The 13,709-nt window shown below is 42.0% G+C and overlaps 1 protein-coding gene across 4 annotated transcripts in view; it reads left to right on the top strand.

Annotated features, from left to right (window-relative positions):
* Positions 1-13,709, top strand: part of chd5 (chromodomain helicase DNA binding protein 5) — a 98,705-nt gene that overhangs the window by 17,974 nt on the left and 67,022 nt on the right. For all 4 annotated transcript variants that reach the window (XM_041816596.1, XM_041816605.1, XM_041816589.1 and 1 more), the window contains exon 2: positions 8,753-8,904. In XM_041816596.1, the coding sequence (XP_041672530.1) occupies positions 8,753-8,904 (152 nt within the window). The remainder of the gene's footprint in view (positions 1-8,752; positions 8,905-13,709) is intronic.

Raw genomic sequence — 13,709 nt, 5'->3', positions numbered from 1 at the left:
CCAGAGTTTCTTTTTACAATGATCCATGCTGTAAAGAAGCAGTGAAGCTATACCACTGGTTTTAGAGGTTTCGTTTTGAAATGTTGGATTTGGTTTCTTGTCCGTCTATCTTTGGTAATGACCTCAGAAGTCAACATATGAACGGATATGGATATTGATGTTACATGGTTATGTAAGTAGGCAATAAGAAGTTAAATCGGCTTGTTTTTACACATGCTTTTCTAAAATTATCTTGAAATTAAAGCTGGGCTGCCTCTGAAATGGTCTTGATTTTATATTACTTTATACGTGGGTGTCAGGTCATGAGAATCCTCCAGTCAAATGAGGCAAGACATGATGTAAATTGTGTATTGCACAACAGAATCCCATGCTTTAGTTACATGTTTTGCATTTATATGAGAGCAGCATGATTTGACATATGCATGTTATCATCAAACAAGCACAGAACATACTGCCAAAAGATCACACTGGTTGTACAATAGAGGCAGATGTAAACATGCTTCATCTCTGCTTTATCTTGTGTGATGTCTTTGTGGATTTATAGGGGTAGTAAGATTGCGAGCAGGACACAAAGCCCCCCTTCTGGAGTCTAGATACTGAAGGTGGTGTTCACGAGGAGGGCTGCAGGATGTGTGGCCATCTGAAGAGCTAGACATGGAGGTGGCTAGGGTGGAGGAGGGTTGCACGGATCCATGCAGGGAGATTTGACAAATGTTCCGTCTGTCTTGTTCATTACATGCCAATTAGAGTGATGATGCATATGATGTAGTAGGCATGTGCAGCTCTGTACTGAGCTAGCAATGGTAGCTGTTATGGATAAAAACTATTACTGGAGACAGTAGGGGAATTACACTCAAAACAAAGCCAGACAGAAGAAAAGAAAAAACAGTGAAACACTTTCAGTTTAGTTATTTGGTGTTCTTTTGATAAAAAAATGTCCAGTTCTGATAAAAACTGCTGCTTCACTTTAGTTATACCTGAATCGGCAAGAGCTATTGTTACCAGCTTGGAGTACCGCTAGACCCTGTCCATAGCTACGGCCTTGTTCTCCTAAAGGCCCATTTATACTCCCTTTATGTATGAAAATGTATACGTCCTTTTTAAACGATGTTACCGTCACTGCTCACATACTTCCATGCATTCTTTACGCTGGCATGGATGTTAACCAATACATCCACCAGGGGGGCAGAGTCAAAAGTTTATAATACAACAAACTCAAAAGCAAACATGGCGACTGTGGAGGAGGTATTGATAATATAACTCTTGCATAAAAGACAAAAAGGGAGGCAGCGTTTCTAACAGATTCGTATTTAACGTTGAGCATAAATGGGCCTTTAGCCGATGCTCATTGGGCTGGGCTGTTCTCAGACATGGTACAGTCTAATACGAATACACCCCTCGCCTCTACCACTTAGCCCTAGTCCTACATTTTGAGTCTGGGGTAGGGTGTCCCAGTTTTTGTTGGGATGGAGGGGTAAGGGTGAAATGCAAGGGCTGCATGGCCCTTCACACTCTGGAAAAACACAGAATGTAATGGGAAATTTCCCAGAATGTCTTGCAAATCATTGGCATGATTTGAAAATGGCCACAGCAATCTTAGAACATTATCAAATGTTTCGATGCATTATGGCCCTTTTATTTTGCACAAACATTTTAATTGATGTAGAAATTAAGAATTCAGTACCAAAAACCTGCACTGATAAGAGATAATACAAACACATCGGATACTTGCTGAACCAAATCTCAGGTTGCTTTCACACCAGAGCTGTTGGTCCACTTCAACCCGGGTCCATTTCCCCAGATAGTCTGGTTTGTTTGGAGCGGTATGAAAGCTCATTCTAACTCTGTTGCAGACCAAACAGGTGAACTCTGGAGCAGGGGTCTTGGTTTGCCTCCATTTGAACCCTGGTGTGCTTCATTTGAGGTGTAAAAGCAAAGTGAAGCAACTTGTGAACCAAAGGCAGGAAGTGGTATAGAGCGTTATGATTTACAGATAAATATCTGTGATTTAGTGGCAACACGCCGTAGACTCTTGTGCTCTATTTGCTTGCCTTCTTCTTAGATACTGATTCATTCATGTCATGTAACATAAACCTGATAAACAGCTGCCTTGCTTTTCTGCTTTTCTGAAATCCTAAAACAGCATAAATTCGGTGTTGCTCTATTGTTGATGTGATGAAAAAAGCTGGTGGAAGGAGATGGATTTCCAGTCTCTGTCCTGGCCAGTAGATAAGAAGCTATTGTCTTTTTCTTTGTCGTCTTTTCTTCTTCATTGCTTTGTTCTTTGTTCTGGATGATGGCGCCTCAAATGAGCAGGGGTTATAACGGCCTGACATTTTGGTTCGTTTGACCAAGAGCAAACCAAAACACAAGAAAGTAGAGCAATGTTGCAATTTCAGTCCACAATCAAACCGAGTCCCCTGGACTGCCAGGTGTGAAAAAAAACCCTCAGATTTAAATTCTTTATTTGGATACCCCTCACTAAATGTGTGAGTCAAAGATGCCAAAGCATTTCTGCCTTCTGCTCTGAAAACTGCTTATTACTGCTCTTTAGCATTCAGATCTGCACACTTCTGAAGAATCCATGCTTTTCTTTTGGTACAAATAAAATGAACGCTGTACCTCTAACAGGAGAGGATATCTTAAAGCAGATGACAACACCATGCTACACTTTGCATTTCTGCAGCTCAGCCTCTGGGGCAAAGCCATTTTCCACACTTTGAAAGTATCGTTTTAACACCTGTACCAGAAAAACCCAAACCATGCCCAACTCTAGTAGAAATGCCCTGTTGCATCCAGGAACTTGAAGTTTTGTCCTATTTAATAGAGGAAGATTTCCCCACTTCACCCTGTAAATCTTTGGTCCAGGGTGCCCCCCTTTGGGGGTTTCCTGGGCCTGCCCGGCTAAGAGGAGACCTTGGGGAAGACCCAGAATGTGCTGGAGGGATTATATATCCTGTCTGGTCTGGGACGCCTCCAGATCCCACAGAAGGAGTTGGAAAGTGTTGCTGGGGAGAGGGACGTCTGGTTTGACTTTTTCATCCTGCTACCACTGCAGCCTGACCCTGGATAAGTGGAAAAAGATGATGGGCCTTGTAAATCTCTTTTTACAGGGCACTTAAAATCAAGGGGTAGGGGTACAAATTAGAAATGAGTCCTGACCTTGAAGAGAAAACACCAATAATCAGAGGAACAGAGAGAGATAGAGAGTGAGTCCTCCTGCTTACTTGTGCTTACCTTCATTTCGAACACCAGTATTGCCTATGAGACATGGTTTCTCCCGGCTATATAAGGAGTAAAAACCCAGAGTTTTCCCCCGGTTAGCACTTAAGAAGGGGTGTCACATTTTAAGCGGTGGTCAGAGGAAACTCAATGAGCCTGTTTCTGATTAAAGCTTTAAAATCACTGATGTGTACAGACTACATATGTGAGTGAGCCTCCTGCTAGCTTTGCTAAATAAAGGATAAACGGTCGGTGAGTTTGGCATTCTACTACACAGGAATCCCTCCTCCCCAATCTCTCACTCCAGTTACCCAGGGGAGTGGTAGACTGCAGGGCGAGTGTTGCCTGATTGACTCTGATACATGTGCTGCATATTTCATGCCCTCCAGTCTGTCTGTGTGAGACACAGAGAGCCTGGGAGACACGCAGATAGATCCAGCGAAGGAGACGCAGAGACAGACAGAGACACAGGGGGAGAGAGAAAACGAGATCAGATCGACCTTTACGAGGAGGTTGCATCCTGTGTGAATTTCTCTGTTTGTCTCTTTATAGTGATGTATTGTTTGGGACTGTCTCGCTCCCTTCCTTACTCCTCTGTGACCCACCGTGGCATCAGAAGAGTCTGCTGCGCTCAGCAGTCGGTGCGTTTGTACACAGCAGCTCGGAGACAGCACAGCTGACAACCAGCAGCAGGTCGCTTTAGTCCCGGCGAGCGTTACAGGCAGAAGGATATGCTCAGTATACCTCAGTGGTCCTCCAGGGAGTTCCCATTTAGCAGCAGGGCAGGCTCTCCGTCTATTTGTGTGCTCTGACGGGTGAAGTTGATCCATGCTCAATGATGTGTGATTATGATTATTTTGCCAAGTGCTCCTGTTGGTCTGGCATTGATTCATCACTTTTATTTTATTAAACACTCGGAGTGCCTGTGCAATTTGCTTCCTTTTTACAGTGTGCCAGGCCTGCAACTATTTTCATTTAGGAGAACTACCTCTGTTCCATCTGTTTGAATCAGTATTTTTTATTTAAACTCAAATTATTCCCCTCATAGTTAGCCATACTATTACAGAAAACAGAGAAGAGGTTTAAATATGTGGACTTTTGTGCTTAAACCAATGAATTAATGGTCTTTTTAGTTTAGCTTTGTTTTGAGAACACATATATATGATGATTTCAACCAAAAACACTAACTTTTTGTTATGTTTTGGCTGCTCATTAACACAAAAAAGGCGTTTGGTGGCCTTAAGGCATGGGATACTGAAAATGGGTTCAAGAGTTGACCATCTCTGTCATTGTGTGAACTAGCAATGCAAAGTTCCCCATGAAAATACAGACATTTTGCACATGTGCATCATGTTTCCTGTCAATAGCCATGTATGTTTAGGTTGGCATGACTACAATGGCAACGATAGACTCCAGTCGGCATTTACTTCAAATTTACCAACTTTATAGTACAAAATCATTTGGAGTTGCAGCTCCAATTCATTGTCTGTCTACTCAAATATTCATGATTTAGCTGTTAATGTATGCTAACACCTTGCTGCTGTGTATGAGAAAGAATATGTGTGCTTGGATGTGCTTTTTCATCACAAAAACTGTTCCCACTAAGCAGCCTGTTTGAATTTGGTTTGGGACAGGACACAATTATTTGCCTTTACACTGTCAAAAATTGGGAATGGGGTACCAAGCTTACCTATCTGATCTGATATTTGACCATTTTATTGCAAAATTGAGATACAGTTTTATTTTGTGGAGAAGGCTCTGCTTCAAAGATGCTCCCAGGATTAGAAATCCCCATATGGATAGATACATTTATGACAATGTGTATTGAATATAATAGAAATTTTTCAAAAGCATTTAATGCATGGTAGCATGAGTATAAATGAGACAAGCTTTATGCTATAAATGAGGTGGCATGGATGGAGGAAGTTACACTTTGACTGTATAGCAGCAGCAGAATACTGACATGTTTGATATTTTGGTCATACGACTCCAGACACTCCCAAAGTGAGAGCAGAACCATGAGCGGAGTCCTCAACTTTGGGGTATTTTTTCCTGTGTAAACTGTCAGACAGCATCTTAAATCATCATGGCAACAGCAGGAATGACTTTTTAATGCCCAACACCCCTGTTGCAGAGTCGGTTTGAAATTGCACACTGTATGCTCTGCTTAGGCAAAAAGACGGCTCTGAGGCAGGTTGGTGCATCAGCATTAATGAAAGCAGCTTCATTCTGTGTGCAATGAAATAATACTAGATGAACCAAAAAGAAGCCATGTTTAGATATCCTGTGGATTTTGGGAGTTGTTTTAAGGTTGTTTTGGTTGTACTTGCCAAGAAAAAGGACCACAAAATGCTGGATGCCCTTTGTTTAGTGCAGTGGTGTCCAAACTATGGCTGAATGTGGCCCACAGCAAATTCTAGAAATAAAATTAAATGTGGCCAACATTTGAACACGAAGCCAGGGCTTGGTTGTATTGTACCTCCAAGTTTCAGCACAAGGCAGTGCTACCATGCTTGTTCTGTAAACAAACATTTTGACAAGAAGAATTGTGATGTGTTGTTTTTTTCATGGCTGAATTGATGGTTGATGGTTGATTGATGGTTTTGTGTACAGCCCCCTGTGTCTTCAGATAATTTATTGGCAGACTTTACTGGTTGCTCTTCCGTTATGTCATAGTATAAAGTAGCTGATGTGGCAATCACCACACCCCCTATTGTTTACAACCCCTCACCTACCAGGTAAGGGTACTGTTGGCTGTGGAGACACAGACAAGATTACTGTACCAGACTGAACTGAATTGAACTAAACAGGACTGCTTAGTGTGTGGACAAAAAGCCACACCTCCAACTACTGGCCTGGCATATAAACTAGATTGTTTTTAGTCATTTTTGAGGATCCAGGTGTGTGGTGGTTGTTTTTAATACAATCTCATGTGATTGCTCAAATGTGGAACATTTTCTGTAGATGAAAAGCGATGGCATTTTCAGTCCTTTTTTTTTGTTTTTATAGTGTCTATGTTATTTTAAGGCTAAGGGACACGATCTCTCTGCCTCAAAGCAACACATCAACTAAATTTCTCCAAAGATGGCCGCTCACACTCCTCAGTTGTGCTGATTGTACTGAACTGGCTCTGTTATGCAGGAGACCTGAGTCATACACTGATTTCCCCCTGCATGAATCAACCGTTTCTTCTCCCTCAGACACGTCTTTATGTGACCTTTAGAGCTGTAGCTTGACTTTGATATGGAGAGTAACTTTTACGTTCAAACATTTTATAGCCCCAGTCATCAAGTTGCCTTTAGAGCTACTACTGTAACAGTCTTGGTAGGCATGCACAGGCAAAACCATCTATTTTTTGGTCTAAAGATATAAATATACGTGCAAGACCTCTCTGATATTCAAGAATTGTACTTTGCTGTACTTTTTACTGTACTTGCTAATTCTTTTGACAACAACAGCTTGAACCAAAGACTAACTTCAAGACCTACTATTATACAGTTGAATCACATAAACTAATAATTTAGCATGGCATTTTTGTGCTGGTGTTAATTTAAAAGAAGAGCACTGGGTTGTTAATTAACTCAACAAGAAGTTAAGTTATCTTTGTGTAATTTCCCCTTCAATTATTTAATGCAGATTATCAATGCATTCTTTCCAATTGAGTTTTGACAAAATTGGACTCTTATTTACTCTTTGTCATTACCTTGACCCTTCAGCTGGGTGTACACTGTGTACTCAGTTGCCCCAAGATTAAGGATTCTGCTAGTGGCTCTACTCTCATTGTGGATGTATCAATACCACACATGGTAGAAATCCATCCAACTAGTCAGGAGCATCTGGTTGGGTTGTGGTTTGCTGTTGTGCCCCCCTGTAAATTGCAAATGATGCATTATCAGGCTGAAGGTTGGCTGAAGGTTGGTCCAGCTTCCAAGTGAGTTGACGACTCACAAAAATTCATGTCTGAGTTGGCTGAAAATCACAACGTACTCCTGGCTATAAACTGTCTAAAACATGGATGTAGTCTCAGTGGCATCACCAGTCAACATATTGGAAATATGATCAACTCTAAAGCCAGGTGTAAACTGTGCAAATTTCATAGGATTCAGCTGTGACTTTTATGTTACAAAACTCACTTGGAAGTCAAGCTGACTTTCAGTCGGATCAGGTGTTTGCTTTGCTGTGCACAGGGGAATACAACGGCCCAGCACAACCCGGCTATGGTCTGACAAACTGCTCCTGACTGGTTGGATGGATTTCTGACATGTTTGATATATTGGTCATACGACTTCCACAGTGAGAGCAGAACCAGGAGCAGAATCCTCAACTTTGGGGTATTTTTTCTGTTGTACACTGTCAGACAGCATCTTAAATCAGTATGACAACAGCAGGAATTACTTCCTGCCCCAACACCCCCACTATAGAGTTGGCTTGAAATTGCACAGTGTATGCACGGGTAACAGGCAAAAAGATGGTGCTGAAGCAGGCCTAAAGCCTCCCTGAAAACAGCAACAATGCACCTACCTGTCAGTCAATTTAGCCTGCCCACACATAACTATTAGCCTTTCAATTTCATCAAAGCTGCTAAGTTCTTGAAAAAAATCATCCTTTTTGTTTTTTAGCAATTAAAAGATAAGTTTACAGACCAAAATTGTTTTTTGAACCACCAGGCTCCAACTGCAAAAGAACATCTCAGTATGGGACCTGATGAGGATTCCTTGACTTTTTTAATCAGCCTCAAGTGGACGCTTGAGGAACTGCAGTTTCTTTGCATTTCAACACTGAAGTTAAACACTTTTACCTTGCAAGACTTCACCACTGTTTTGTAGGCCCTCATTCCTGTTTGCTTGATACTGTTGCATTGTTTTTACTTTTTAAAGGCGCTTTTCTGAAAAGAACAATCACTGTAATTTTTTTCACAGCATTCTTAAACATTTTTAACCAATTTAAGATCTTTATCAGGACAAGTCAAGTATTCTAATACCAATTCCAATTTGTTTGTGCTTTTTTGAATCTCACCAGCTTAAATAGGTAGCATAGAAAACATCTGGTCTTTTGCAAACTTTTCCAGTCACAGCGCCAGATTTCCATCACAGGTCCCAGTCAGGAACCAGTTGGTTTAGTAGCAGATGGATGCATATGTTTGGCAGAAAGCAAAGACAGTGAACTAGACACAAAACTGGGACAAAAACTGTGAAAAAGACTTCCTCGTAGAGTTTAGGAGAGACATGGCAGAGGGTAATTAGAACACAAATTGATTTAAAAATTACAAATAAACAACTACATGCTCATCAGAACGGTTGTCATTTCATTTTCTGCTAAACGGATTGATAAAATAATGATTTAAGCCTTAGAGTGTTGAAGCCAAACTTTATTTGCCAGCATAAAGATTCAGCCTCATTACAAGCCCAATTGGCCGTAGAGTCGACAAACTCAACAACACCGGCCAAATTTGCAAATTGATCATCTTAAGCACTCTTTACTGCGTACTGCATTGTTACTTAAGCTGTTAATGTGTTTGTATTTGTGTTAGATGAAGATGATGAAGGTGAGCGCAACACCGTTCCCCTCACACCTCTGGACAGCTTCTTCTCGGACAACGACTCCCTCAAACAACAGAAGAAGAAGAAGCCCAAAAAGATGAAGGAGGGGAAGATGCCCAAAGTGAAAAAGAGGAAAAAGGAGGTAAGATGTAATTCACACTAAACACCATCTGTCATGACCTCGGACTTAAAAGCCTGGCGAGTGTTTTGGCTCGACCCCGTATTTCTCCAACCGTGGCTCCTTTGATGTCTCTGAAATTGGATGAGAGGTGTGTGTTGGCTGCAGGACGGCCTCTGTAATCTAAATGAGAGGCAGCGGACTGTCTCAGGCTTAGGGGAGGTTGGCAGCAGTGCCTCTGTCATTGCCAGTGTAAGCTGTGGGCACTGGGGGCCAGTTTAGAGCGTAGATTTGTGCCTGTAGTGCTGCTAGCGATGAAAGGGGCTGTAGGTCAGAAGTATACAGTCTTTGTGCCAAGAAAGCAGTGGGAGTCTGAGCAGCGACAGTTGAGTGTCTGTGGCCTTTAGTCTTTAACATTTAGACAACTGGTTAGAGGTTTGAGCTGCAGTGCTCCAAGCATTAACATTGATTTGATTCAACCAGTTTTGTCATGGTGGAAATACTAAGAAAAGCCAATCTCATGTTGTTTTTAACAAGTTTCTGAGGATTTTTGCTCAACTGTGGCCAATACTACAACATGATTAAATGTTAAGTGTTGCAGCAGTGCAACGAACCAGTTATCAAAGTGACAACGTTGAGTGTCCACTTCAGTCTGGCTCCAAAAGCCCAGAAAGCCCCCTTTAAGTCCTTTATTGAAATGCCAGGTTTTGCAGCAAACACATACATTTACACCCCAGTAGAAGAATTGATGAATTAAAGGCTGGGCAGAGATGAGGGACACAGAAAGCTCCAACAACATTTGTGGTGTTCAGAACAACTTTTAACTTAGTGCAAGTGTTGCCAAGGCTTTCTGTTTCCTTCAAGACATTATTCATCCTTCTTGCACCTTAGAAGTTGGTGAGGTTGTGCCATATGCCTGCTTCGGTTTGGCAGAGATAATATTTCCAATATGGCAGCTACCATTAGCTGCTGGGTCATAGCTTGATCCAGCAGATGTAGCCGTGACGTAAGCAAGCAGCAACAAGAGACCGGTGTAATTACGACGGAAGAGCTTAGCGTGGATGCTGCTAAAGCCCAAGTTTTATCAGAACTTGATGACATTTCTTTGTTAAAAGAAGAACAAATAACAGCAGTGAGTTGTTTTCTTTTCAACAACACCAAAAGTCGTGTACTGACATGTCTAGAGTCGCCATGGTTCTTATGCAGTTCTGGAGCGGTGCATCTTGGAAGCGGCTAATGACATCACATGTTTTGTTGCTCTTATTTGCCTGTAAAGATGTGACAGACAGAACCTTCATCCAATCACCGAGTTTTTTTCAAATACTCTGCCCTTTCCCAAACATAGTCTATAGGAGTTTTTCCAGATGGATTTGTGAAACAAATCCATCTGGCATGTCAGGTTAGGATACCTTGTTATCTCTTAAAATCAAGTATGTGGTGTGTTTGGTTTTCCTTTCTTCCTTCTGCAATGTGGTCCTTGACATCAGTGGCATTGGCCAATGAGAGTACAGAGAGCTCTGTGCAGACTTAAGTCATGAGCATCAACAAACAACGTGGTGAAGTTAAAGAAGAATGATAAAGTTGGTCCTGTAAGACTGGAAAGTTTCTTGAGCTCTTGCAGCAACATCCTGGCTTTTATGATGTCATAGAAGGATGACGAATGACTGAAAAAAGAGAAATGTTGGTGAGAAATAACAAACTTACTTAAATAACCTTGTTACTGCCATTAGAATTAGCATCAAATAGTGTCAAGGGTGGAAAGTAGCTAATTACATTTACTCAAATTACCGTAGTTGAGTAGCTCTTTCTGTACTTGTACTTTGTTGAGTAGTTTCTAACATCACTACTTTTACTTAAGTATATTTTGGGTGAATTATTGTACTTAGTTACAGTACTGAGTAAAAAGCACTAAAAGCCACAACAAGGAAGTCCAGGCTTTCTGCCAGCAACATGAAAACGACCAGCTATTTGGCTTTCACAACACATACGATCAGTACATGCACATAGCAAGAGAATGATTCCATATTTCTTCCCAAAACAGCTGTTGCATTATACTTCACGTTAGGTTAAGCCTCATAATAAATAACCTGGTTGGAGTTCCATATTTTCTTGTTATTGCACATTCACTGTAAAAGTCCCAAGCACCAGCACTCAGTACTTTGAGTAAATTTGAATGACTTATCTTTTACTTGAGTAGATCTGTAGACCAGTACTTTTCCTTCTACTCTAGTAAATTTTAACCAAAGTAAAGCCAGGTACACACTTTGCAATTTCAAGCCGACCATACGACAGTTGTGGCAGAATGTCAACTCGTACTGTGCGACTGAATCGCTTACGACGCACCACCATCGTGCATAAGTTGTGTGCTCACACTGTACAGGTGTACAGTTACCTCCCACTACCTCTCTGCAGGTCTATGGGTAGGAATATGAGTGAGTTTTTAAAAGCTTTTCTTCATCATTTTGTCATGAAGATGCCTTTTTAAAATTTACATAAACATGCATTTAAATTATATGTGTGCAGCTCACAAATTTCAAATCCTGTTTTATCTGATTGTATCGTGAAGGACACATGATACAAAGCTAAATCCTAGGTGGAACTGAACAGTTGAAGACTGAAATAATAACTCAATTCAGGAGAAGTTTAAAGGGAGTTTTGATGTTCCACTCAAGGACGAGCTGGTCGTAAGAGCTTGCTCCTTTTTTATATATACTGTATATCATTTTTCTGGCCATTTGTGTTGCTTTATTGTGAAAGGATGCATAATAGAGACAGGAGGATATAGAGTGGGGAAGATATGCACTTAAACAGCACCAAGACTGGGAATCAATCCCACAACCAGTGCATTGAGGACTACATTCTCAATATATGGGCGCCTTCCCTACCAACGTGGCAAACTGGCTCTGAGCTGACTCCTTTTGTTAACAATGAGAGCCAATTCCTGTTTGAGATACAGTGCCCTTTTCCCCCATTGACATTCAAATGCCCCAAACAGATACAAATCCCTGCTAATGCATTGTATAAATTGGGTGTACATGTTCTAAAAGTGCAGCTAAGAAATGTCTAAATTTTTAGCTGCAAAATGACCAAAAATTGCAGAAGCTTCTTTCTTACTTGTGCAGTTTGTTGCAGGGCAGAAATATTCTACTGGGTATATGAGAGTTCACCAGCCCCATCACACTGCTGAAAATGCGGTTGATGAAGGCAGAATTTGTAGGTCAGTGAATTTGAAGAGTTACAGAATTTGGTGTAACATCAGAAAGCAAAGCTGATGAGCCACCAGAGATGAATCTTAGTGGGTGTAGGTAATTTATGACTGTAATCAGCAGTGCTTTTACATTAAACAAGGTCATCTGGTTTATCTTATTAATACTTGTAAGTGTGTCTTTAAGAGGAGAAGCATCAGCAGCATCTCAAGTAGCAGGATTAGTGATAATTCAGCCAAATGCAGAGGTTCTGGTAGTTTCTATTCAGTGATTACAGGAATTCGCTGTATTCCCCGTGTGTTTTCTGCCTGTGTTGGCGATGGCTTTAACAGTGTCAGCGACACAGCCAGGATGTTCCCCTCTGCTGCCTGGAGATGCCAGCAGTGCTGTGAGGAGCTTGGCTGGGCCAGGCTGCCACCCGGCCCTTTGGCTGCTTGTGGTAAACACTGAGCTCCGGGGTCTCAGTGAGCTAATGAGGGGGGGACTCCCTCTGACACTCTCCTCTCTCCCTCACACAGACAGATGCACACAGACTCTGCTCTGTATTCTCCTCTTTCTCCTGTCCCTCACACGCATCACCTCACTTTTCCTCGCTGCTTTTGTTGCTGCCCGTGCGTCATAGGAGCTGCAAATCTTAGTCCTTCTCTCCGCCCTCCCCTTTATGTCTGTCTCTCTCCCACTGAGGAATCGCGACTGCTGTAATTCACTTCCAATCACTCCCCAAAGGTGGGTTGCAGACTCAGGCCAAAAGTCAATTGAGGTCAGGCACTGTTGGTGGAATGAACTAGTCGCAGGTCAGACATGCTGCTGGGAGACATAGGAGACAGGGAGACATATTTACATGCTTCTTTTACTCATTAAAAGTGAAACGAATTGTCAGTGCACCAGAATGTTAGGGTGCGCTCACACCAGAGCTGTTTGGTCCGCTTTAACCGAACTCTCGTCCATTTTCCCAGATAGTCCGGTTCGTTCCGAGTGGTGTGAACGCTCACACGAACTGAACTTGTGGGCCAAACAAGCGGACTCTGGACCGCTCCCTAACGAACCCTGATGCAGTTCGTTGGAGGTGGGAACGCAAAGCAGACCAACTTGTGAACCAAAGGCAGGATGAGGCATAAACCGTAATGATATACAGATTTGTATGTGATTTATTACACTCAAATACATGTTGGTACCTCCCTTGGCGTCTGGGTATCCATGGCAACGCGTTGTAGTCTATGCTGATTTAGTCGTCTCATGTAAAAGACGACATGCAGGACAGCTCACCACCTTGCTGGCTGCTCATAATGCTGAAATGCAAGCAGAAACCACAATTGTTTATGTGGAAGAAAAGACCGGTGGAAGGAGTTTCGTCTTCTTCTACGCCTTCTATGCCTTTGTCGCCGTTTGCTTGTGGCGACAGCGCCCCTAGCGGGCAGAGGTTGTAGGTGTTCAGACGGTTTGGTCCGCATGACCAAAGAGGGCAGTGTGAATGCAAACCAAACCAAAGGAAAGTGCAACAATGTTGCCATTTCTGTTCCAAAACAGACCGACTCCCCGGACTATCAGGTGTGAACACGTCCTTAAACTTCATTATGATACTAGTAAGAGACAGATTATATCAACAACTTTTAATGTACCACA

This window comes from Cheilinus undulatus, linkage group 3 (genome assembly GCF_018320785.1).
Source record: "Cheilinus undulatus linkage group 3, ASM1832078v1, whole genome shotgun sequence".
NCBI classification, from domain to species: domain Eukaryota; kingdom Metazoa; phylum Chordata; class Actinopteri; order Labriformes; family Labridae; genus Cheilinus; species Cheilinus undulatus.
This window is presented reverse-complemented; position numbering and strand designations above follow the sequence as displayed.